The 26088-nt window shown below is 33.7% G+C and overlaps 1 protein-coding gene across 2 annotated transcripts in view; it reads right to left on the bottom strand.

Annotated features, from left to right (window-relative positions):
- The window catches only part of LOC106134440 (atrial natriuretic peptide receptor 1), a 192675-nt gene that overhangs the window by 159201 nt on the left and 7386 nt on the right, over positions 1 to 26088 (bottom strand). For both annotated transcript variants that reach the window (XM_060950032.1, XM_060950031.1), the window contains exons 2-3: positions 8776 to 9023; positions 8132 to 8321 (exon numbers count right to left, since the gene is read on the bottom strand). In XM_060950032.1, the coding sequence (XP_060806015.1) occupies positions 8132 to 8321; positions 8776 to 8949 (364 nt within the window). In that variant the 5' untranslated portion in view covers positions 8950 to 9023. The remainder of the gene's footprint in view (positions 1 to 8131; positions 8322 to 8775; positions 9024 to 26088) is intronic.

The following is a 26088-nucleotide window of genomic DNA, read 5'->3' as shown; positions in this document are numbered from 1 at the left end:
TAAAAGAGAATTCCTAAGTTTATAAGCCTATCCCTTAGTCGCCTTTTACGACATCCATGGGAAAGAGATGGAGTGGTCCTATTCTTTTTTGTAATAGTGCCGGGAACCACACGGCACTATTTGAAACTCAATTCTATCACCAAGCCAAACAGCTGAGCGTGGCCTATCAGTCTTTTCAAGACTGGTATCTCTGTCTACCCCGCTAGGGATATAAACGGGATCATATGTATGTATGTATTTATGCAAACACACGTCTTTCATTTCTGAATCTCCGAATCCCATTACCCTCCTCAATTTGAAGGAGGTTGTCTTGTATTTAGTAAATTCTAATTAAACTAAATCACCTCGACGTGTTACTTTGTACAAGGTTAAGTCTTAATTTCCTTCGCTTTGCGCACAGAAAACAGAAGATCGCCCCTGGCAACTTCAGACAAACGGGTTGCACTCTGTGTTTTATTCTTAAAACGTGATGTAATTTAACGGCCTCGGTGGCGCAGCGGTAGTACGCTTGTCTGTGGCACCGGCGGTCCCGGGTTCGAATCCCGGTCAGGACATGATGAGAAAAGAACTTTCTTCTGATTGGCCCGGGTCTTGGCTGTTTATCTATATAAGTATTTATTATAAAATATAAGTAGTATCGTTGAGTTAGTATCTCGTAAAGTCTCGAACTTACTTCGAGGCTAACTCAATCTGTGTAATTTGTCCCGTATATATATTTATTTATTGATAGAATTGAGATTTGTATCACACGACACATACATTTACATGCATTGTTACATACTTAAACCCCCAGGAGAAAGATGGCTATGTCCAAAATACAGTATTGAGGAACTTTATAGTTATAAATCCACATAAATGTAGTATACATGCCACACTCATCTATTCGCAACTTTACGACCGAAGGACAAAATATATGAGACATCCACTATAAATTTTACTCGGACTATATCTTAACATGAACAAACTTATTTTGATGGCTGTACCTCAATAATATTCAGGCCAGCACCAATTGAAAAAAGAATGTCTTTCACATAGATATCGTAAAAGGCGACTAAGGGATATGTTTATAAAATTGGGATTCTTTTAGACGATGGGCTAGCCTGTCACTATTTGACTCACAATCCCATCATAAAGCCTTACAGCTTAACGTGTCCTTTCAGTCTTTTTGAGACTATCGGCTCTGCCTCCTCCGTACGGGATAAAGACGTGATATATGTATGTTTATCATACTGTTCGTTAATAGTCCATCCATTCATATAATAACGTCTACATCCCTTGCGGGGTAGACAGAGCCAACAGTCTTGAAAGACTGACAGGCCACATTCAGCCGTTTGGCCGAATGATGGAATCGATTAATTGATCGTTAATTGTATCTCTTGTTTACAACAACAGCTAATAAAGTAAATTCCGACCGAGGAATTATTTATACTGAAATTATCACTAAAATCGATTTGAATTATAAATTTATCATCAATACTCAGAAAGTATTTGGAATAATGAAAACAAACGCCGTCCCCTCGGGCGTGGATTATAATTGAGTCCATCGAAATTCAGCTGAGGCCGTTATGTAAAGAATTAATTATTTAATGGCGTGTGAAGATAAATAGGGAGGTTATGGTGACTAGCATTCGCCCGCGGCCCCGCCCGCTTAAATATATCCTTTTCCATACTCCACACCACTTTTACGGTGAGAGAAAAATGCTCGATACGCATATGAAGACACAGGTTGAAATCCCTCCTAGGCCATGTATCAATGACTCTCTTCTGAGTCATGTAGATTAAGTGCTAACTGATGCTCTTAGAATGAGGGAAAAGCATCGTGAGGAAACCTGCACATTCAGGCAACTGGATGTGTAACCATGGATCCAATATGGGTAAGGTTTACCTGCAAAGATTGCGGAGGTCAGATGGGAGTCGTTTCGTGTAAAAACCTGACTTACCCAATCTAGGATTCATGGTAAAATGCCATACCCCGGGCTCCTCTACAGAGAGGTGAAGATGCACCCGGGACAAAGCCAGGAGGAAGAAGACTCCACACTTAATGTATGGATATACTTCATGGAGATCAGTTCAATAGTTTTGACGTGAAAGTTGGACAAACAAAATCACTTTCACATTTCTTTTATCAGTTTAAATATGTTCATATGTTAAACTCGTGCCTTGAGTTCATTCAAACTATGCCTACTTTTTTTGTTGGACCGATTTTGATGTAACAAACTTTTGTAGTGTTGTTGAGTAAAACAAAGCTTTTGATGAAAAATCAAAGACATTATTTTTGCTTTCTATATTTAAGTCCCCAATTGGTGCCGGAAACAAGACGGCAATAATTTATTCCACTGAAATCGCAAATGTAAATCGGATAGCTTATCGATTCGTTTAAAATGTTCGATATTCGTTGTAAAACCACGCTTTAACGTTAAAATTATCATTAAATTAACGTTTCTGTTAATGTCAGTTCCATGCTTTCATAGTTATATGCAATGATATTTTTTTTAGTAAAATAAAAAATATTGGCATTTTTTATGGTTATCCTGGTATAATTTTAAACAGTTAACATAAAACAAGCTGAGCTCGGTCGCCCAGGTACTTTCTTATCTAACGGCCAGCCCAGGGCCCAGCTGTTTCCACAACAAGGGTCAGGATGGAACTTGTTTGTTATAAGGTTCACCGCGATCTAAATTACCTTTAAATTTTGACAGGCATTTTATAATCATAATTGATGCCCAATTCGTGCTAATGAATATTTTATCCTTTCTGCATAGACAAATAAATATTTAAAAACTAGCATTTTCCCGCGATTATGCCTACATACATAGTCGGTTATCGTTTCCAATGGGAATAGTCAGATAATCTGAAATTATAATTGTAAACTGTTAACAAAATAAATATAATTGACTTAATTCATCACTTGAAACATATATAATATTAAGAGGATACAATATTTATGAAGTGTAAATTCTCAATTTACGAATTCCAAGAAAATCCCAATGAAATCCGAGTACAATTTACAAAACTAAAGCAAATAAAATTGAAGAGTGAAACTCGAGGGTTGAAAGCTTAAATTATTAACAGGCAGATCCTCCATTATCTTCAAAGAACATAATTAATAACAAATTAGTGTTAGTACATAATAGAAACAGCGTCAATTCTGAAGTTTTAAGGTGTATAATAGGTAAATATATCTTGACTAGACTTGTGCTGGGTTCGCTCGTGTGGGATTTTCAATTATACCTGTATTACTTTAGAATAGCCTAAATTAATAACAATAAATAGTTAGTCAAAATGTTTGTGTTGAACGAAACGAACATATTTTATTGTCTTTTATTAATTTATATTTTTTATAAAATTACAATAAAATAAATATGAAACTAATTTGATATTCTATGTATGTATATGTATTTATTATTAAATGTATCTTATATGTATTTCTGTATTTTGTTTGTAAAGAATGCAGTTTGCATGTGCACTTTATCGCATCACCAACTTAAGGTTTTCTGTTTGGTCAGCTGTTTGACTGGTAGAAAATGCTAAACAACATTAAGTCCGCCTTTTTTTAAATATAGTTTAATTTAGTTTTAAATAAATAAAAAATTAATAAAATACAGCACGTGTATGAAAATGTGGATAAAAATCATTTTCATTTCGATCAAGTGCCAAATTCAAGCAATTTTCGGTACCTTAAGTATTAATTCTAATTACGTGGCGATGTTGATAATTATGTCTATTCATGGGTGCAATAAAAATGTATTATTATTATTATGTTTTCCCACATTTTGTGATAGGGCGTGGCCTGTACTTTATTATCGAAGCGCGACCTAATTAGGAACTAAGAGTGATGATTTAATTATATGGATGTGTTACGGGTTATAACTGTTGTAGTTTCAACAAAAGTATTTAGTAAAAAAATAGTTCTGACTAGGGAAAAAGAGTTTTAACTAAAATGGGTTTTAACTATAACATACCACGACTCTTTTCCGGAACATTATGCAAAGACTACATACTTCCACTGTAAATAATGTTCTAACTTTAGCGCGGGGCTTCGTTACCGTGGGAATATTTTAAGGTCTATTATATCTCTGTATATCTTAAGAAAAACAATGGCTGCTCTTTTTTTAATTTAATTTTTTTTCTATTTTTTTTTACTGCACGTTGAATTTACTATCTTAACATGGCGTTTCTAATAATATTACAATTTTTTTTATTGATAACCAATTTTTATGTTTGTAGAGGTTATAGTTTATTGATTTGTATGTAAATTATTCCAAGATAGAAAATAGTTTGTTTACAACCAAAAATACATGACAAGGCAAAACAAAATTACATAAAATGTCTACAGCAACTGAAAACTACGAAACAAAGAGAAATGTTTCCTTAGAGCTTTTTATTGCTCAGAAAAAACTGATGTCCGTATAAATACGGCTTTGTCAAGTGCTCCTAGATAAATTTACAAATGAGCTTCTGAAAAAATGTTTTATTGGCTTCATTCTCTTTCTACTTTATACTTAAAACTGCTATTTATTCAAATCAAGAGTAGCTTTTGCCCGAGGCTTTGCTCCCGTTAATATTTTCAAAAAAGTAACCTGTCAGAAACAGACAAGACTTTCAGCTGATTTTCTGTGCCTTATAACAACGAAATTTGTCCAGTAGCTCTGAGTTTGTACATAACACAGAAAAAAGAAAATTATATTTTTTTTATTTTTAGTATGTAGGTAGTTATATTAAGGTACATTGTATTTTTTTAAGATGACTGTCTTCTATAAATTTTAAAGTTGATTTAGGCACATAAATAGTAGATGTAATATATGTAGATGAAAGGTAAACTTTAACTTTTAACATTTTTCATAGAAAAGATTCCATCACACAGACAGCATTCGACGAGACGCTTCATGTATAAACCTTCTAAATGTTATAAAACTTCTTAATTCAGTATTGTGGTCATAGGCATGCCCCGGGCTACGGACAGGAACATAATGTGTTGACAAATATACAAACCTACTGTCGCATTTATAAAATAACTTGGGATTTATAAATTACATGTATAGTATACATATGGTCACGTCTATATCCCTTGCGGGGTAGATACAGCCAACAGGATTGAAAAGACTGAATGGCCACGTTTAGCTATTTGGCTTAATGATAGAATTGAGATTCAAGTAGTGATAGGTTGCTCGCCCATCGCCTAAAAAAGAATCCCATGTTTGTAAGCCTATCCCTTAGTCGCCTTTTACGACATCCATGGGAAAGAGATGTTTGGTTCCCGGCACTATTTATTAATTCATTGTTTGTTTGTTTGTTTTATATTTATTGCACCGAAATTAACACGGTTACAAGTACATACATAGTTATCACAAGGACTTATCCCGTTTTTATTATTTTGGTAAAACATACTTAAGTTAAAATCATAACATCTGGACTGTTTGTAATAACCTTATTGTCCGTCCAAGCTCCCGAGGGACTAATAAAGTGATCTCGAAAACTCGCAGAAAGTTTCAGAAAATCCGTTTTATTGCTAAGTAGATTTTCTTTTGAGACCTCGACATTTTTACTAAATGTTTTCTACATACATACATATAGTCACGTCTATATTCCTTGCGGGGTAGAACCAACAGTCTCTAAAAGACTGAAAGGCCACCTTCAGCTGTATGGCTTCATGATGGGATTGAGATTCAAATAGTGACAGGTTGCTAGCCCATCGTCTACACGGAATACCCACGCTTATAAACCTTTCGCTTAGTCACCTTTTACGACATGGAATGGTTATATTCTATAGAGTTTCATGCTGTTTGAGACTGTTGGCTCTGTCTACCCGCCAAGGGTAATTATAATTATGTACATATTTATTGTAGCTTTAAGGCTCAAAGTTAATAAATAAATAGATAACATACCTGTTACTTTTTATAGAGAAGGTTTTATTACTTTTTTAGTACTACTTAGTATTCCGTGTTACTGGGTTTATATACGCCATATCCTTCGGGAACCCCTCATTAGTCACGTGACCCACTTAATGTCGTTATAAATTACCTACTTACTATAATGTATATTGTAGCATGTACATATAATTAATTCTACATCAAACCCATCTTATCAATTTCCAATCCATGCTTTATGTATTACGTTTATATTGTACCAGCTGGTATCCGCGACTTCGTTCTCACAAAAAGTTCACTGATAATCTCAATACAAAGGAGCTGACCAGTTTTTATCAATGCCAATGCCAATTCTATCGTCTTATAATATTCCGATTTCTATATGCCTTCAGCAAACAGTAACGTTTCATACAACAAACAGTTTTCCTCAGACAGAAAGCTCCCGACGTAGCTATGTAGGATATAACCTAGTTCGGACAACGTAATCTGTCTGAGCTTTGTGAACCCGGCACTAACATTCGACGTTAAATTGTTTGTTTGTAGTATATATCTTTCGTGTACAAAAAAAATGTTTCAGAGACAGATGACCAAGTTTATTTTTATTATTTTTTTTCTATATATTTTCTGATTTATGTACATATGTAATCAAAATAAATAAGTTAATAAATGCAGGTATGAAAAATTTTAAATGTAACAGTGAATCTTTCTCTTGAAGAGATAGAAATAGAAGTTTAAATTAATATTTTTTTCCTGTAAAATACAAAAATTTGCAGAGAGCAAGTATTACACTAAAAACTTTGGTTCATCAAAATAAGTTCACCTAAATAAGCCACGGGTATGAATCTTTTTTATTTTCTAAAAAAACTTAAAACGATTTCTTATATTTATTTTAATGTGCAATAAAGAGTTTACAAACAAAAAAAAAACGATTGTGTTTTGTTTGTATGTTTGATAAAGTCATCTAAATACTTCTGAACAAAATATTGTTTTAGATTTAAAATCATATCTTTCATACATTAATTTCCCTACGAACACTACATTTCTTGCACGTATAAGAATTTCTCGTGCAAATGATAGTAAATAAACAAATATTAAGCCTATCTTGTCCTGTTAACATTATAATTGTATTTACTACACACCCGCTTCCACCTCTATCGTGTGCAATAAATTACGACCCGAAGGCAATTAGAAACGCAGATGGTTAATTCATCTGGACGGAACTACATTTCCCAAGCTATTACTCACACATGGTCAAATTAGATAAATTTCTCTCACAGATATCAGTAGGTATCTTTTATATAAATAAAGAAAATATCTCTTTAATTCTTGCATATAACAGGTTGCGTCAAATCTAGAATATATCTGTGAATCTTGCGAGAAACATCTGTTTTGCAAAATGTAGTCTTAAAATGTCTCGACAGACGTCGAAAATATCATAAAAAAATAGTAAACACTAAATATAAAACTATCAGTTTCGGGGAATCAAACCCGAGCATTAAGACTTGAACACCGATGACACTAACCACTTCGATGTAAGTAAAGCGGTCGCGGTGCCGAATTTATCGATTCGTATCGACCATTTTATATAAGAAAATGATTTTGGGTGTGCAGATCGATTTTAACCCCCGTGTACTTTCTAATTTCAACGAAAAAGAGCATAACTCGAGTACTATAGGTAGGAAAAAAGGATTACGTTTTCAACAATTAAACTCAAATATTAATAGTACTAATTTTGATTAAAGATGGACGGAAATATAATAAACCTACATAGAGTTACACAGCACATGGATTCTTTTATGCAGTGGCAGAAGTTTCTTTTGTCTAAAAATTTCCATTGGAACGAAGCCACGCATGAGAGCTAGTAAGAATAAATAAGGATAATGTAAGAAAGTGCCCACTGGCAATTTTCTTATTTGCTTCTTTGTTTATGGTTCCTTGTTGATAATTTAAGTAACCTTATGTCTTTGTTTGTACACTTATGTAGTGACAATATTTATCATTCGGCTTTCTGCCAAATCCTAATGCAAAATAATGGAAGGTTCTGGAGAAAAGCCACATTGGCCTTTTGTTGATAAATATCGGTGTGTAACGAACAAAGACATACATCGAAATAGATGAGAGTTTACCTATAAACTTTGTCGTGTATTTATCCCTTACGGGGTAGATGGAGCCATCAATGTCAAAAAAAACTAAAACGTACAATTGAGGTTTAAATTTTTTTTCTATTGGTGCCGGGAACCACACGGCACTGCTGTGTTACTTACCAAGTGCAAAATCGCAGGAGGGGCCGAAGAAGACGTGTGCGCAGTCGTTGTACGCGTCGATGGCCGATATGACTGCGTACGCGGCGTCGCAGTCCGTCACGTCATACGTCAGCCACTCGAATTTCACGTCCGGGGGCAGAGCCTCCTGAATGGCTACGTCTTGCATAGCTAGCTCCATGACTGCTTGTACCTGTGTAGTATAAAAATAGGGTTAGTTTTTATCATTATGATGTCTCTTTTCAAAATGAAAGCTTTTGACTTCCTACAACTTTTCAATACGTCTAGCTTATTACCTACCTACCCCCCTTGATATTTTTTTTAATTATACAATATTATATACATGAGCATTTAATATAATAATTGTAGTACAAAGGTGCTTCTTATTTTAATAGAAATCTCTTCCAGTAGACCCATGAATCAGGGAGAAATGAATATAGAAGGGTATGGCGTGTGCATTTTTTTCCCTAGGTAACAATAACAACTCAGCCATTTAGATCTAATTTATAACCCACACCGCTAAAAATAAATCGATTTTATTCATACCCAGGGGTCGAACCCAGGATCTTTTGACAAAAAGGTACTTGCGTTACCAGTGAATTAAATTAAATTAAAAATTTGTTTATTGTTTAGTGAAAAATACTTACAGAATATAAATTGGCATCATAATTTGTATTCCTCGGCAAAAGCAAAGCAGCTTTGATAGTGCAGGTCTTTCCGTCCTTGTCGCACACATCGCAATCTCTCATTCTCTCCTCCCCTCTACAATTCTGACAGTGCACCGCACCGGCACACACTAACAACAACACTACCCACCGCATTTTATCGATATATCGTCACGTACATCCTATCCCATCACTATACACTTCACTATCACCGAATCACGAATTTGTACCTGTAACAAAATAATTTTAAATTATTATGAGTGACTGAAATTTTACATGAATAGTATTTAAACTATTCAACATAAACGATATGAAAAACGAATTTAAGTTATACCTGAGTAACATTTATATAGTCACGTCTATACCCCTTGCGGGGAAAACAGACCCAAAAGCCTGGAAAACACTGAAAGGCCACGTTCAGCTGTATAGTTCCATAACTGAGGTTTAAATAGTGACAGGTTGCTAGTCTGTTTTAAACTACGAATATAATAATAAAAAAATACGTTAATTAACTAATTCTAGGTGTTTTTAATTGACTCTATATGACCAAATAATATTGTAAATACCAATGTTAGTTTGTTAGCTTCTTATTATGTGAATTCATCAAAGTTAAACCATTGAACCTATTTTGGCGAAACTTGGTACAAACATACAAAATTGGTGCATAAATAACTTCTCTCCACGATCTGTTCATACTATCGCTTCATCCACATTTACTCACCTCATGCAAGGTAATATCCGTACTTGTAACTATTAACTTATTTATCAAACATAAAAACGTGCCGTGCGGTTCCCGGCACCAATACAAAAATGAATAGGACCACTCCATCTCTTTCCCATGGATGTCGTAAAAGGCGACTAAAGGATAGGCTTACAAACTTGGGATTGTTTTTTAGGCGATGGGTTAGCAACCTGTCACTGTTTGAATCTCAACTCTATCATTTATTCGTTAAGCTTAATAGCTGAACGTGGCCTTTCAGTCTTTTCAGCACTGTTTGCCCTGTCTACCCCGCAAGGGATATAGATGTGACCATATGTATGTATGTATGTAAAAATGAAACAAATCACAATCATAGTAAATAAAAATAAAACAATTTGAACCTTTTTATCGTGTGCTACTATATAAGATAACATTCGTCTGTTTATTCCCCCAATTTTCCAATAAAGTGAGTATGTCAGCAATCTTATCAAACACTCGAATCTCTTTGTGTTCACGATTGATAAGGCGCTGAAAGATATTCTATTTATATGTCCTTTTGTACTTTATACTGACCCTGTAAGTAAAATAGTATCGACTATTTGGCTTCGACTGTATATAAATTGTAGCCTGACTGTTATTTAAATCCGAAAACATTAAAAGATTTGGAAGAATAAATAACATAATATTTTATACACATTTTCCTGCAGCAACTTTATTTGTTTCAATAACTATGTACTATATCTTGATATATTACTATATTCAATACTACTGACCTTTACGTAATATCATAATAATTAATTATGTTATTTTAGTGTCATTATTCCAATATTAAATGTGTATTTTTATTAAAAAATTATCTTGTAAGCATTTTGGATGTAATATCCGTTAGCTTGTAAAGATGTATTGAATAAATAAATAAATCTTGTAACTTTATTTATATTTTCCCATATATATTTATTTATCTAAATTTATGTGCAATAAAGAATAAAAGAAATTAAACGATCTCTAATTGTTTACCACGCAAATCATCGAAATTACTGGACTGATGCGAATTAAACTTTTTTTTGTTATAACTTATAGCCAGCAAACGAGGTCGAAATCATCAGGTACCTACTTAACAATATGCTTTAATTATTCTCCCCATGTTAACCAACTCAGTCATAATCACACGATAGGATTCGAACCCTTACCTTATTATGCGTACGCTTAAGAATCTGATACCTTAACCGCTCTTTCACCGGCTCCCGCTACAAATAAATCAATTCGGCCTTAGTAATTCAATCGCGGACTGACGGCACCCATTCCGATTGAAGGTTAACCATTTATTTTTGATCTACGTTAAAGTGTACCCGTCAGTACTCTGATAAGGGTTACCACATGGTAAGATAAAAATCGGATTTAACCCAGTTGAAAAAAAAATATATGTGTAGTACATTTGTTTGTTTGTTTGTAATATCTTTATTGCATAGAAATTGACACAGTAACAAGAAAATAGTACATAGTTATAAAAGAAACAAATCATTTGCAATGGCAGACTTATCCCATGAAGGGGTCTCTTCCAGTCAACCGGCAAACAATAAAGGAACTTGATAATTCAATAAAAAGTAGTAATACCTTTCCACTAAATATATATGTATATACTTAACTTTTGTCATATTACAGTAAGGCTAGAAATGCCTATATATATACCTAAAGCTCTTTTTATTTTATTACTAAGTGACTTAACTGACATGTAACGTGCTGTGTAAACCGCTAAGTCTAGATAGAAATTTTATGAGGGCTAAGGGTGCACTGAGAGAGGATCTCCCGAAATTCCCATGGGAACGCTAGTTTGACAAAAGTGGAAATTTATTGATAGCCCACTAACTGCCATCTACTCGCAATAATTGACAGACATTTCAAATTTATGAGAGGATTTCCTAAAATAATAATTGTTACAAGATATCTAATAGAGAATTGTCTAAAAACAATTTTTGCTGTATCAAGATTTACGCAGTAATAACATTTACTTAGTCCGAGCTGAATTTCCGACAATTATTTGATGACCGACCATCTTAACAGTAACAGTATAAATAAAATAGGAATACATCGTGCACCTAATTCCATTGTTTTCTCCCAAGTTTTGTTATTTTCCTAACTTTTATTTGTTTATCGGTTTTGCCATTATCCATTACTTTCATCCCTACAAACTGACACACGAACAAGATTTTAGCGTGGTTGCGCCCATCTAAAAAATCATCTAATCCGCCCGTGGCTTCACTCTCGTATCGATTTTACCTATTGTATTATGCTAACATATAAACCACAGTTGAAGATATAATAACGTATAAATATTCAAATGCAAAAGTGAAAAAGTCATTCATTCATATAATCACGTGTATATCCTTTGCGGGGTAGACAGAGCCAGCAGTCTTGAAAGACTGATAGACCATGTACAGCTGTTAGGCTTTGAATTGAAATTAGGCTAGGAGTTAACGAGGGAGTTTGATTAGAATTGAGATTTTAGAAGAGATAGAATAATTAATATTTTGACCTAGAACAAAAACGTAAAAATATGGCAATCCTACTTCAGATCTAAATTAATGGAGTAATGATATTGACTAACGACTCAGCGATTACCAGAAACTAAAAATACACAAATGATTTCAGTGAAGTTTGTTTTTGTTTACATATTAAATTGGGCGTGTTGCCGAGTAGAATTGAAAACTCTAAGAACTTATCGTGAAAGACAATCAAGAAAAAGAAAGTTCATACATTGGAATTCTTCTCTTATTGAATGAACTGGCAACCTTTCACTATCTGAAAATTATCCAGCTGAACGTGGCGTGTTCGAGTTTTTCCAAGACTGTTAGCTCTGCCTACCCTGTTAGAAATAAACACGTGACCCTACAAGGGGCATTTTTTTCTAAGCTAGCTTCTATCCTGAGGAACCGCAGTCAATACGATGTTGAGGCTGATGTTGGTTTTAAACTCCAATCAGAAGAAACTTTGCTTACGCGATTTAGAATTTTTCCATTTTGTGGCGAATTTAGATGACGTCACATATGTTTGTTGTCACAATCACTTCAATAATTCCGTATATTTTGCGTGAAAATAGTTGCAAACATCCATCCATCAAACTCCACAAACTTTCTCATTGATAAATTAGTATTATTGATTGAAACGGAATACTTATAAGCATATTCGCACTTTACTCTTCATGAAATTCATATAGCATTTCTAAAGCCAGGAGAGAGTATAGTTGGCTAATTCTTGCATACCGTTGGTTGTTTGATGAAAGGCATTTTCATAACCTTAGTTACCTACCTTGAAGACCTACTTAAGTTACCTAGTTGAAGATGTAACAAAGAAGTAAATCCTGTTTTTTTATCTTGTCAACAGGCCAACTGAGTAGGCCTTGCTCAGTAGTACTGTTCAGGGTTTTTAGCCATATTATAAGATACCCTAATAATCCAGTTCATTCCCCAATCCTATGGGATAAAATGTTATGTTTGGAAAGGATTATTTAATATCATTATGTATACTTGTAATTTAAACATTTGGCTGCAAATATACCTATTTGCGATCGTACATTTATTTGTTAATTTAGGATCCTGTGCGAAACGAATAACAACATACATACATACGTACAATCACGTATTTATGCCTTACGGGTAGACAAAGCCAACAGTATTAAAAAGACTGACAAGCTGGACATGGCCTATCAGTTTTTTCAAGAGTGTTTGACCCTTAAGCAAGGGTTAAAGACGTGATTAAATATAAGTATATGTACGTATAATTTACATCAAATTTGACTTTACCTGCCTAGGGATTAAAGCCTAAAGCTTCCATATGTCGTCTAGGTGTGCACTAAAACAGGACTTCCCAAAATTGCTGCAGGAACGAACATTAACGGGTTTTTCCTTTTGCGGACGTAAGAACCACTATGAGACGCGCAATTGATTATATGAGAGTTTAAGGTACCAATAAAATTCAAATGCATATTTCTGTGGCGACATCTCTACGCCACACGTCACAACATCCAATCACACAACAACTGTCAATCATCGCGAAGAAATTGACGCGCTCAGCCAATATCAGCGAAGAATCTAAATCGCAATTACAAAGATTTCATGGATTGGAGCATAAATACAACCTTTGACACAACATCGTCGGAGCCGCGGTTCCCCAGGCATCACACCTAGCCTGGCGGAAGATCTTCCCTTTGGTGGCGGTCGAGCCGAATCATCGCTCCCGCTACATTTCCTATATACTTACGCTGAGTGACCGTAACGTCCTGTAACGTAATATTCACGACGCCACCACCCATTGTCATTATGATGTCCCATTAAGACCATGTGTAGGAGCTTATAACCAAATTATGGAGTTACCGCCGGGTCAAGTTTTATTTATTTATCAAAGGCTGGTGAGTCTTTGTTCTTCATTTCTACTTATATTATTACGGGGGACCATAGAATATTATAGCATACGCGCGATGTTGTTTTTATCGCGGAAAATGCTATCGCTGTTTTGCTCGTGATAGTTTTTCGCAATATAAAAACGGCGTCGCGCGTGTTATGTTACGGGGGTTGAATAACATATTAAATAACTTTTATGCAGGGCACATCTAGTGACTTATTATAAACTTTACTGAAAGCATTCACTGTCAGTTAGCTTCTAGATCAAAGCTTCTGGGGCATCGGGTGTCAAATTTTATTTTTTTATTTTATTTTAAATTAAAAAAGAAATATTTTAAAAAGCAATGCGGAGTCAAATACTTCCCTAAATATTAATTATTTTGCTCAAACCTTTTCTCACGTGTGTGAATAATGTGATTTTTGTTCCGTTATCCTCTTTTCATGTCTATTAAAATCATAAATTCAGTTTCGTTGTGATGAGGCCAGTATTACCATTTTCTTGAAAAATATAAATGATCGAACTCCATTTGATTATCAGCGCTATGCTAATGACATTATAGGATATGGTTACAATATGATGCAAGCTTTTAAATAAAACTCATACTACGTCCAGTATTACCCTCCTTGTTCATGTGGGGGAATTATATGAATTTGTATATTTTCGGCCGTGTGGTTCCCAGCACCAATAGAAAAAACAATAGGACTACTCCATCTCTTCCCCACGGATGTCGTAAAAGGCGACTAAGGGATTGGTTTATAAACTTGGAATTCTTCTTTTAAGCGATGGGCTAGCAACCTGTCACTATTTGAATCTCAATTCTTTCAAAAAGCCAAAAAGCTGAACGTGTCCTTTCAGTCTTTCCAAGACTGTCGGCTCTGTCTATCCCGTAAGGGATATAGACGTGATGATATGTATGTATGGTATAATTTTGTTCGCATAATTTGAAGTAATTAGATGAAAATATAACTTAACTAGCCTGCACCTCCGCCTATATTAAACAAAAAATTTTAAAACATGATCTGGTGCATCATGTTCTAGTAGAACAAAAAGTTTAGAAAAATACTCTGAAGAGAGTAATATAACAGATTAGTTAAGAACTCCACTTGTCTTTCTCTAGACTCTTAATTATATATACGGTAAAATTCAAGAAAATTGGTAAAATAAGTTTATTCGATAACACGTGAGGAGGCAACAAAAAAACAAACTTACTTTTGTAACAATATTAGTTTAAAATTAGATTATTTGCAGCAAATTAAGCGTCAGACCTATAATTAGCAACAAGGTCTTACAACTAGACCTTCAATGAAAACAAAATGTGAATTCAATATGATCTATTTATATAATCTAAGTACAAATCAATCAATCATGAAATAGATTACTGATAACACTATCACTTTATTTTAGTCACGCGCATATTTCGTCGTATGTAACACTTCAAAATACAAGTGTCCGTTTTATGGAATTTCATTCAACACGTAAGCTAGGGACTTCGCTCCCGTGGAAATAATCTTAATTTTTGAATTAATTAATCGAAATGTCAAGAAATTATTAAGAAATCCGGACAAGAGAGTTGGTAAAGCACGTACGGTTTATAGAATTATTAAAATTGATTAAAAATTAAATACTATATATATAGTTTAAAAATGAATTTTAGGAAAAACTAATTTTCTTTAGTAGAACGAATATTTCATAAAATATTGGCACAGGCAAAATTAATTTCAGCAAAATTTAAAATATACCTACTCTAAAAAACTTTTCATGTCTTAGTTACATGTAAAGAGTAAGTACCACTATTTTGTAGCGGTTTATTCTGTATGCGAATAAAATATCTGAGGCATACGTACAGTCAGACAAATATATGTATTTAATACCTACATATAAGCCTTTTCAATCATTTCGATAATCGCTGCCTATTTATTATGTATATTGTTTATCTATTGTGGTTTTTATGTATGTATTATTATTTTATTTTATATTTTGTGTAGGTATAAATATATTTATTTAGTTTAACCCCACATAAAGCTCTCTGTCAGACCCAATGGTTGACTGGTAGATATAATGCTTAACAAAACAAAACAAAATAAATTTGTTTTTTGTGCAATGAAGTTCAAATAAATATAAAAAATCGTTCCTATGATTTTTTTCACGCAATAACTAACCTTCGATCAATGAAATGTACCGACTTTTAGGACGACGGAAGTTCTCAATTATATTTATTCTACAAACGCTAAGTTATAAAACTTCCTTCTCAGTTAAAGTGGATTCAAAATTTTGTTCAATGTATTCAAATAGTATTTCCCAACGCTTTATACTTTTAAGTTTAAAGATTCGATTCTGTCGTAATTTTGCCGGCCACAGAGCAAACAAGACCTTGCGCCCGCGGCCGACGTCTTTACTTTGTGATCCTGACAGTTTAAATGTAAGGATATTATGAAGACACAGCTCTGAAGGGTTGAAAATAATGAATAGAATTAACTTTCACGTGTATATTTTTAGGCAAAATATTTTTTTAAGGAAAGCAACATTTGCGTAATAAAAATTGTTGGATGTGTACGCGACTTACATACGTTAACACGATTTTAATACTTATGGGGTAAACAGAGCCAATGGTCTTAAAAGTCTCAAGGAAGACGTAGAGGACAATACAGGGAATATTTTTTTTTTCATTCAGAGTGAACTTTTACAGACGGCGAACCATGTCGCGGGAAATACCTAGTAAAGTAATATTACTTCATGAATGGTGATCTGAATGAATCAAAGTATTTATTTATTCATTTATGTACTTTCTTACATTTACCATTACAGACTTAATCTAATGCGATAAGTGTATATATTATAATTATAATATATTACCCTCATTGTAATTCAGCATTAAAAAAATACTCGTAAGTACATACATTTTCGTGCTTATGCTGATTGGTCAAAGGTTATACTTACTAGATATATCTTGTTTCATTTTTTGAGACAAAAAGAGAAGGAAAATGTTATCTATCCCTGTTTGGAGAAATTGCTGGTATTTCATATTATTATTAAAGTCAGAATTTTACGCAACCAAATTGCAAATATGTCATCCCTTTTCCAACTATTGGGACGTAGAGTGACATCTTCCTTGACGGTATTTCGATTTGCCCTTACTCGACTACGCAAAATGTAGAATTATGTTTTTAGATTAATGCGAATATGTGTTCATGTTATTTTCTTAGCGACTAAATGTTCACTGCTAGATATATACCACTTCAAAAACCGTACATAATTACTATCTAATACCCTTTTCCGTTTCAAAAATATTTAAACTTAATTTATACCTGACCACAATGTCTTACACTATATTTAATATCTACATTATAAGGACAGAAGACGATTATATTTGATATCAATAAAGGCCTTAAAAGCACTACAAAATACATATTAACCTACACAGTGTCAGAGAATACCGGCCGGGTCGCCGTGTGGTGAAGGAGGCGACTGAGTGATACGACGATGGTGTTAGACTCTTTATACATACATACATATGATCACGTCTTTATCCCTTACGGGGTAGACAGAGCTAACAGTCTTTTCAAGACTGATAGGCCACATTCAGCTGTTTGGCATTATGATAGAATTGAGATTCAAATAGTGACGGGTTGCTAGCCCATCGCCTAAAAGTAGAATCCCAAGTTTATAAGCCTATCCTTTAGTCGCCTTTTACGACATCCATGGGAACGAGATGGAGTGGTCCTATTCTTTTTTTTTATTGGTGCCGGGAACCACACAGCACTCTCTATTTAACCTTTATATACATAATTTACGGCGGCATCATTGGCGGCTGGCAACCCCGGAGCGTAATTGTCATTTCATTGCTCCGTATTTAAAATTTGTAAATTTAATTAAAATACACTAAAAATAAGTAAAAAATAAAATAAATTCATTGAATGCACATAGTGTAATTGTAATATTTAATTTTTAAGGTCAAATTCGGTGTATCTTGTGAAAAGATAGTGTTCAAAGTTGACGTTCTGTGGGTAACTGTTGCCGGTTTTATTTTACAACTTTTACAAGGTAAGAACTGTACAATAGTTACTTTTCCTCACGAATTTATATCAATCACCGCGTCCTTGTGCACTGTTTTGCGTAATTTTTATTAAATATCTTACGAAATCACTTATTTCCTATACCGAATTTGACGTTTGTTTACTTTTGAATTAGGTTAGGTTTTAGTACGGTAGTCGGTTTTGCTGGTATTATTTTACACACATCAAACTCTCATTGTCTTCCTTATACTTATAACATCTTATTTTGTAAAATATGTCGTCCTCAACCCGTGCTGTGACCGCTCGTCAGCTGGAAATGCAACTGAAGGAAGCCTTAGTTCAACTCAAGGCTGAGAAAAAGGACAATGAGCAATTATTACTGGAAAGGGAAGACAATGAACGTGAATATGAATTGATGCGAAATAAAAATCTAAAGCTCGAACAACATCTTGCTGAGAGTCTTAATAATTGTGATGACTTAACCGGGCAGCTTAACCGACTTAATTTAGTGGTAGATTCTTTCCGCCAATGCAGTGATACGTATGAGCAGACACTCAGACGTGTTACTGAATTAGAAAGGGAGCTGAGTGAGGCATATGAGCTGATAAATAGACACGAGCAAGATGCCCAGTCGCATCAGTCAAAGGAGGTGTCCAGCCTCTTTGATGAGCTCATTGAAAGTAGACTTATGTCACCCTCAGTTGATTCCTCAATTATTGATCTCACTAGTGACACTTCTTATGATAATATGTATAAAAACAAACCAAAACTTGATATGAGCCATAATAAATTAAAAAAATACCAAAAACTCTCTAAAAAAATTAGGAAATGTAAATATCAATTAAAAAATAATAACATAAGGAAATCATGCTTAATAAAAAGCAGTTCATTGAACTGTAGGTTACAAAGGGAAATCAGCTCTTGCAATCAAAAAATGGTAGAAAATCAAGAGGCATATGAGGTTGATAGGATCAGATTGGAGACTCATGTCATAAAATTACAGGATGACTATTCTAAACTGTTTAATAAATATGATAAACAAAGACAGCAAAATACTGAGCATCTGTTGGCTGCAGAAAAGTTGATTCATGACAGTACATTTAACCAGGAGACTCTTGAATTCTTATCAAAAGAATGTACCTGCGGGCAATTCAACAAGCCCATTATCAATGATTCTACCTTGCTTTCACCCACTCCCAGTGCCGGTAATTTGCTTGATACTTATTCCAACTCTGAACCCTGTAAACCTCATTATAATTATAATACAGTGCTATTTTCAGACGGTATTGGTAGCAAAATGGGTAAATATTTTTGTGATACCCTTAATCAGTCTTTTATAAATTACTGCATGCCAAATGCATCTTTTACCCAAATTATTGAGAGAATTAATAATGTAAATTTAAATAATAAATCCACCATAGTAATATTAATTGGTGATAGTTTTAAAATTGGCAGGAAAGATATAATTAACTGTTTTGAATCATTGAATAAATTAAAAGTTAACCAAATAATTTTATGTGCTTTTCCATATATGAGTTGCCAGTCTCCAAAACTTAATAAAAACATTCACCTACTCAATAATTTTATGCATTCGTTGACATGTCGTCACAGTGACAAATTTGTGTTTTTTGACACAAACAATTTCATAGGTGATTGTTTTAAGACCAATGATAGAATATTTCTATCCAGATACCATAAGAACAAAATTGCTACATTGGTAGCCAGTAATATTAATGTTTGGACGAGTTTACATTGTAAGCGAAATATTAATTATAAGTTGACTACAGAATTGCCAACTCTGTGTGATGGTAACTCTGTTGACTTGACAGTTAATTTAAACTGCACACTCAGACAACGGGAAACCCTCGAGGGTTAAGAATTATCCATCAAAATATACAAGGTCTTCCCGGCAAAGAATTAGAAGTACAACTAGTTTTAGAAGAATTAAATGTGGACATTTTATGTTTGACTGAGCATTGGCTCATGGAGGGGGAGATGATGTTCAGCCTAAACAATTATAATATTGTGAGCTGCTTAAACAGAAAGTCTGCAATTAGAGGTGGGTCTATAATATTTATCAAATGCGGTCTTCGCTGTAAAGAGCGAACAGACATAACCAGACTTTCGGTTGAGCGGTGTGCCGAAGTGACCTGTGCCGAGCTAGATCATCATATAATTGTTTGTGTGTACAGTCCCCCAAACAGTGAATTTAAACAATTTTTAAAAATAATGGATCAAGTGTTACATGTTACCTCAAAATGTAACAAAAAATTAATTATTTGTGGTGATTTTAACATTGACATTTTAGTTAAATCAACTGTTAGTATACAATTTATTAATTTGTTTAAATCTTATAATTTAGAGTATGTTTTTTTCGAACCAACCCGAATAACATCTACATCTGCCAAGTGTCTGGATAATTTTTTTTGCAATAATCTTTTTATACGGAAATCAATTATTCACAAATTGCCCTCGGATCACACCGGTCAATATGTTACCTTTGAGAAAGAGTCCTTAAACAATTTAAATAATGATAAAATTATGTGTAGACCTCTTTCTTCCAAAAACATAAGAAAATTTAAAATAAACATTGCAAATCAATTAAATACTTTAACATATTCTGGAAATAATCCTAATGAACATTATAACAATTTATTTAATATGATTTCTGCTGAATACTCAAAAAGGTTCAAGCAGAAACAAGTCAATATTCGTAATAGATTACAGTTCAGTGAATGGGCTACATTAGGTATTCACAAGAGTAGGAATAAGTTATATGACTTATATGCCCAGAAACAATACAATTTTGACCCCAGTTTTGTAGAATATGTCAAAAATTATTCAAAATTATTTAAAAAAGTTTGCAGGCAAGCCAAGTCTTTTCACATAAGTAGTAAAATAAACAACGCACCAAATAAAATTAAAGAAACATGGAACATTATTAATAAAGAATCTGGCAAAATCAAAGATAGAGACAGTATTAAACAAATATCATCCGGTAACAAAAGTATTTCTAAAACTCAGGACATAGTAAATGCTTTTGATAATTTCTTTGCAAAAATCCCTGTGGAGCTAACTTCTGACGTTGACTCTTGTCCATTGCGCGCTGAAACCCTACTTAATAATAACACAACTCCCATCAAATCTGTCTTTAAATTTAAATATGTTAACTCTGATATTATATTAAAGGCGTTCAAACAACTTAATTTGAAAAAGTCTGAAGACCATTGGGGTATGTCTGTTAGTATCATAAGTCAAATCATAGATATTATTGCATCTGATCTAGCTTTTATATTTAATGAATGTATTGATGAGGGTATTTTTCCAAATTTAATGAAATGTAGCAAATTAATACCTCTATTCAAAAAAGGGGAGAAAACAGTCCTTGGCAATTATAGACCTATTTCTATATTGCCAGTTTTGAGCAAGGTGTTTGAGAAGATGATGCTTAATCAAATGCAACAATATTTTAAAATCAATAACATTTTCCATTCCCAACAATATGGGTTCACTGCCGGGAAGTCCACCACTGATGCGGGAGTAGCACTTGTTACTCAAATCTATGACGCGTGGGAGAGTTCACAGGATTCAGTTGGAGTCTTTTGCGATCTCTCTAAAGCATTTGATTGCGTAGATCATCAGACACTTTTGCGTAAACTTCGTCAATATGGGTTTGACCACAAATCAACTAAACTAATGGCATCCTATTTGACTGATAGGCTTCAAACTGTAGATATTAATGGAGTAAAGTCAAGCGGATCAAGCGTCTCAATGGGTGTTCCTCAGGGCTCAATTTTAGGACCATTCCTCTTCTTGGTATATGTCAATGACCTGCCTTTTATGGTGGAAAAACAGGCGGGTATAGTGCTGTTTGCCGATGACACTTCTTTAATATTTAAATTAGATCGCCATAGCGAAAATGTAAGTTCGGTTAATAATATACTGTCGGCCATATCTATCTGGTTCTCAACCAACAATCTTCTTTTAAATGCTAATAAGACCCAATGCATTAAATTTACCCTTCCAAACGTAAGGCAGGCCAATACTGACATAATACTGGAAGGCCAGAAATTAGAATTTGTTGAAAATACAAAGTTTTTAGGAATTATAATTGATGCAAAGCTACAGTGGGGTGCTCATATTTCTAAACTATCCAATAGACTTAGCTCTGCCGCTTATGCTGTTAGGAGGATCCGACAATTGACAGATGTAGCTACAGCTAGGCTTGTTTATTTCAGCTATTTTCATAGCTTGTTATCTTATGGTTTACTTTTATGGGGTAGCGCGGCTGATATACAAACTATTTTTATAATTCAGAAAAGGGCCGTTCGCGCAATTTACGGCTTAGGACCAAGAGACTCATTAAGACAACTCTTTAAGAAAATAAACATACCTACAGTAGCGTCCCAGTACATTTTTGATCTTATAATGTATGTTAGGAAAAATACCTCTTTTTTTCAAAAAGTTAGTGCCACAACTGATAGAAATTTACGTAATAAACATAAATTAGTCATACCGTTTCATAGGCTTAGCAAAGTCAGTAAATCATTTATGGGGAACTGTATACGATTTTATAATAGGTTGCCGGAGTCTGTTCTTGATATGCCCTACCGAAAATTCAAAGAGTATGTAAAGAAAGTACTTTGTGAGAAGGCTTATTATAGGACTGATGATTACCTTAATGATAAAAACATCTGGCTCGAGCTTGGCACAGGAACCTCGTAATTAATTGTAGTTTAATTTGAACTTAAATCAAAATTTCAGTACACTCTGTACATAAATCTTTTTAAAATTGGCAATCCATAAAATATATATATATATATATATATATATATTTTTCTTTTTTCAATATTAAATCTCATAAATATATAAATCTCCCGTGAACAATGTATTCTCCCGTCCACATTATATTCTAAGTATGATTTAATATTGTGAAGTTGACGTTGTTAAAGAAAATGCTGCAGTGCAGTTTGTTACCGCTTCTTCTGCACTGACGCCTTGGAAGCGGCAGTAAACTTAGTTTTTAAGTAATATATTTGACGTCAACCAAGTTGTTAAACCATACGACAATTATTAAGCGATATAATAATATCCTATAATAATGAATAAAAAATTTGAATTTGAATTTGAATTTGAATTTGAATTTGAATTTGAATTTACCCTAATTTAAGGCTATTCCTACACTACACAAAATAATCAAAATAATTAAAAAGTCTGAGATTATTCACTTGCGAATATTCCTTCCTAATTTGTGAATAAACTTTTCATTTCACCCCGATCAATAAGCTAAGGTAAGCCGAAGGATTAACTAGTCAAATTTAATGTTTTATTGGATAATTTTCCCAGAAGGCTTTATTTAATACGCACCTGGCTACAACCCCTCTCGCTTGTAAGATAATATTGGCTGCCACTTTATTAGGTTTGGGAAGATAAAGTTTTGTAATTGCGCACGGATTCGCTTTCGTGTGAATTTTCAGAAAAAAAGACTTCAGAAATGGTTTTAGATGTTGTGTCTGTTTTTGTGCCGAATAGGTATTATCAAAATCCGTCCGATAACTTTTAAATTAATGACTTAGTTAAAAACAATTTATTTCTTATTTTATTTCTCTTTTTTTTCTATAAGTATGGACCAAGTTTTACAAGGTAAATATTTAGAGTAAAATGTGTACTATGTATATATTTTGTAGTTATTTTCTTACTTTAGGGCTAGCTCAAATGTATATAACATTTATTTATTTATTTAAACTTTATGCACGTAAAATGTACAATACGTGGATTTAAAGCCACTAGACATTCTTTATCAGTCGAACCTTTGGACCAAAGTGAAATAGATTTTTAAAATTAAATCACTAAGATCTCATAAATTAATAATATGGATAATATATATCTAAATTGTGTGAGAACGAGATTCAAGTATAAGAATTAATTTACCCGCTGGCATAGCTATGACGGCTGTCTGAGCCATCCCTTGCCAAAACATCCCAAGACAATTTATTTTCAAACCGGATTTCTAAAGCCCTTTTTCATTTTCTTTCAATCTCTAATCAAATTAATTCAAAATTGCAGATTGGAGAAAAATCTTTATTACTTTAAAACGTTTACAAGTTTTTTATTTAAATTAAAATGACTCGCCTCGTAAACGAGATAAACCTGAAATTTGTTAGCCAATTCCTTGATTAACTTTTACAATCTGCACTGTAAGAATGTATCTGGCACACAATAGGTTTCTTACTTATTAGAATAGTACCCACCACACCATAACTATCCCATGGTAGTCGTAAAGGGCTACTAAGTGAAAGGCTTATAAACTTGGTATTCTTCTTGTAAGGCTAGCAACCTGTCGCTATTTGAATCTCAATTTCATAATAAAGCCATACAGCTGAACGTGGCCTTTCAGTCTTTTCAATTCTGTTAATCTGTCTACCCCGCAAGCGACATAGACGTGACTATATGGTTGTAAGTATTGAAAAATTCCAAGTTGCTGTTTGTCGGTTTCGGGTACACTTGACCTGACCTTTCGCCAAGAATTCCCCGATTTGACCAAGGCATAGTCTGTGTCATGCTACAATTCTGTGTATAATAATGTGTATACTCTTTACTCTTTACATAACTATACATAAAGTCATTACAGCTGAACGTGGCCTCTCAGTCTTTTCAAGATTGTTGGGCTCTGTCTACAAGGTATATACATATATGTGACTATATATTTGTACGTAGGTATAACTGTACAAACGTCAGTAGACAAGATAGAGATACTCTAGATTGTAACAGATATGAAACACTTAAGAACTAAAAACACTTATCTTTAAATTGTTACGTCAATACATTTTATTACTAAGGATAATCGCTGTAGCGGGAGCGATGATTCGGCTCGACCGCCACCAAAGTGAAGATCTTCGGCCATTCTAGGTGTTAGTTTAATTATATGAAACCACTTTAAATGTAATATTATTAAATGATTTAAAATAAGAGCACACTTATGCAGCCACACAGTATAGCGTTTATTTTAGGAGGGAAGAAAAGATACAAATGACATTGACACATAGTCACCATAATGGAAGGCGCCAAAATTTAAATATTCAACAGTCCTGCCAAATTTAAGCCTTCCACACGAGCAAAAAATACAAATTACAAATTAAAAACTAAAGTTTACATTGAATCAACACCAATATCACTCAATTTTAACATTCCAAGTTTACATCTTAAATTTTGAAATTTTTCTTTGGTGAGAGCTTTAGTTAACAAATCAGCATACTGATTATTGCTAGGTACATAATGCAAATCAATAATATTTTCATTAAATTTATCCTTTATGAAATGATATTTTGTTTCTATGTGTTTACACCTTTTATGAAAATTTACATTTTTGATCACACTAATGGCACTTTGGTTATCTATATTAATACAAACTGATTGTTGATCATATTCACCAAGATCACACAGAAGCTGTTTGACCCACATTGCCTCTTTGGTGGCAGCACAGGCTGCCATGAACTCCGCCTCAGTTGTTGACAGTGCAACTGTATGCTGCCGCTGGCTGGACCATGTCACAGCGGCTCCATTTTTAATGAAAACATATCCAGTGGTTGAACGTCTTGTTGTTAAGTCATTAGCATAATCAGCATCACTGTATGCAATCAATTTGGGAGATTCAGATGAACTATAGCATATGCCTAGGTCTCTACTGTTGCTAAGGTATTTAAAAATCTTCTTCACAGCATTCCAATGGGCGTCAGTATAGCAATTAAAGAATCGACTTACCAGGCTCACAGCAAACATTATATCTGGTCTACATATTATAGCAGCATACATCAAGGATCCCACGGCCTCTCTGTATGGTGTATTCCTGTCTGGTTCCTGGTCGCTTTGCTCAAGCTTTGAGTGCGGGTCAACTGGAACACTGTTGGAGTTAGCATTTTCCATGTTAAATCTTTTAAGAAGTTGTGTAATATATTTTGTTTGATGTATAAACACAAAGTCCTTCGATCTTTCTATTTCCATACCAACAAAATTTTTTGGTTTACATACTTTCACATCAAAAATCATTTTTAGATCTTTTACAACAGCTTCAATAACATCTCCTGATTTTGAAAACAGGAGTCCGTCGTCAACATACATACAGAAATAGCATTTTTGACCTTTAATATTAGCTATATACACACATTGATCTGCTGAGCTGTTACT

Source organism: Amyelois transitella, chromosome 20 (assembly GCF_032362555.1).
Source record: "Amyelois transitella isolate CPQ chromosome 20, ilAmyTran1.1, whole genome shotgun sequence".
In the NCBI taxonomy this organism is placed as follows: Eukaryota; Metazoa; Arthropoda; class Insecta; order Lepidoptera; family Pyralidae; genus Amyelois; species Amyelois transitella.
The sequence above is the reverse complement of the archived record's forward strand: the minus strand, read 5'-3'. Positions and strand labels throughout refer to the sequence as shown.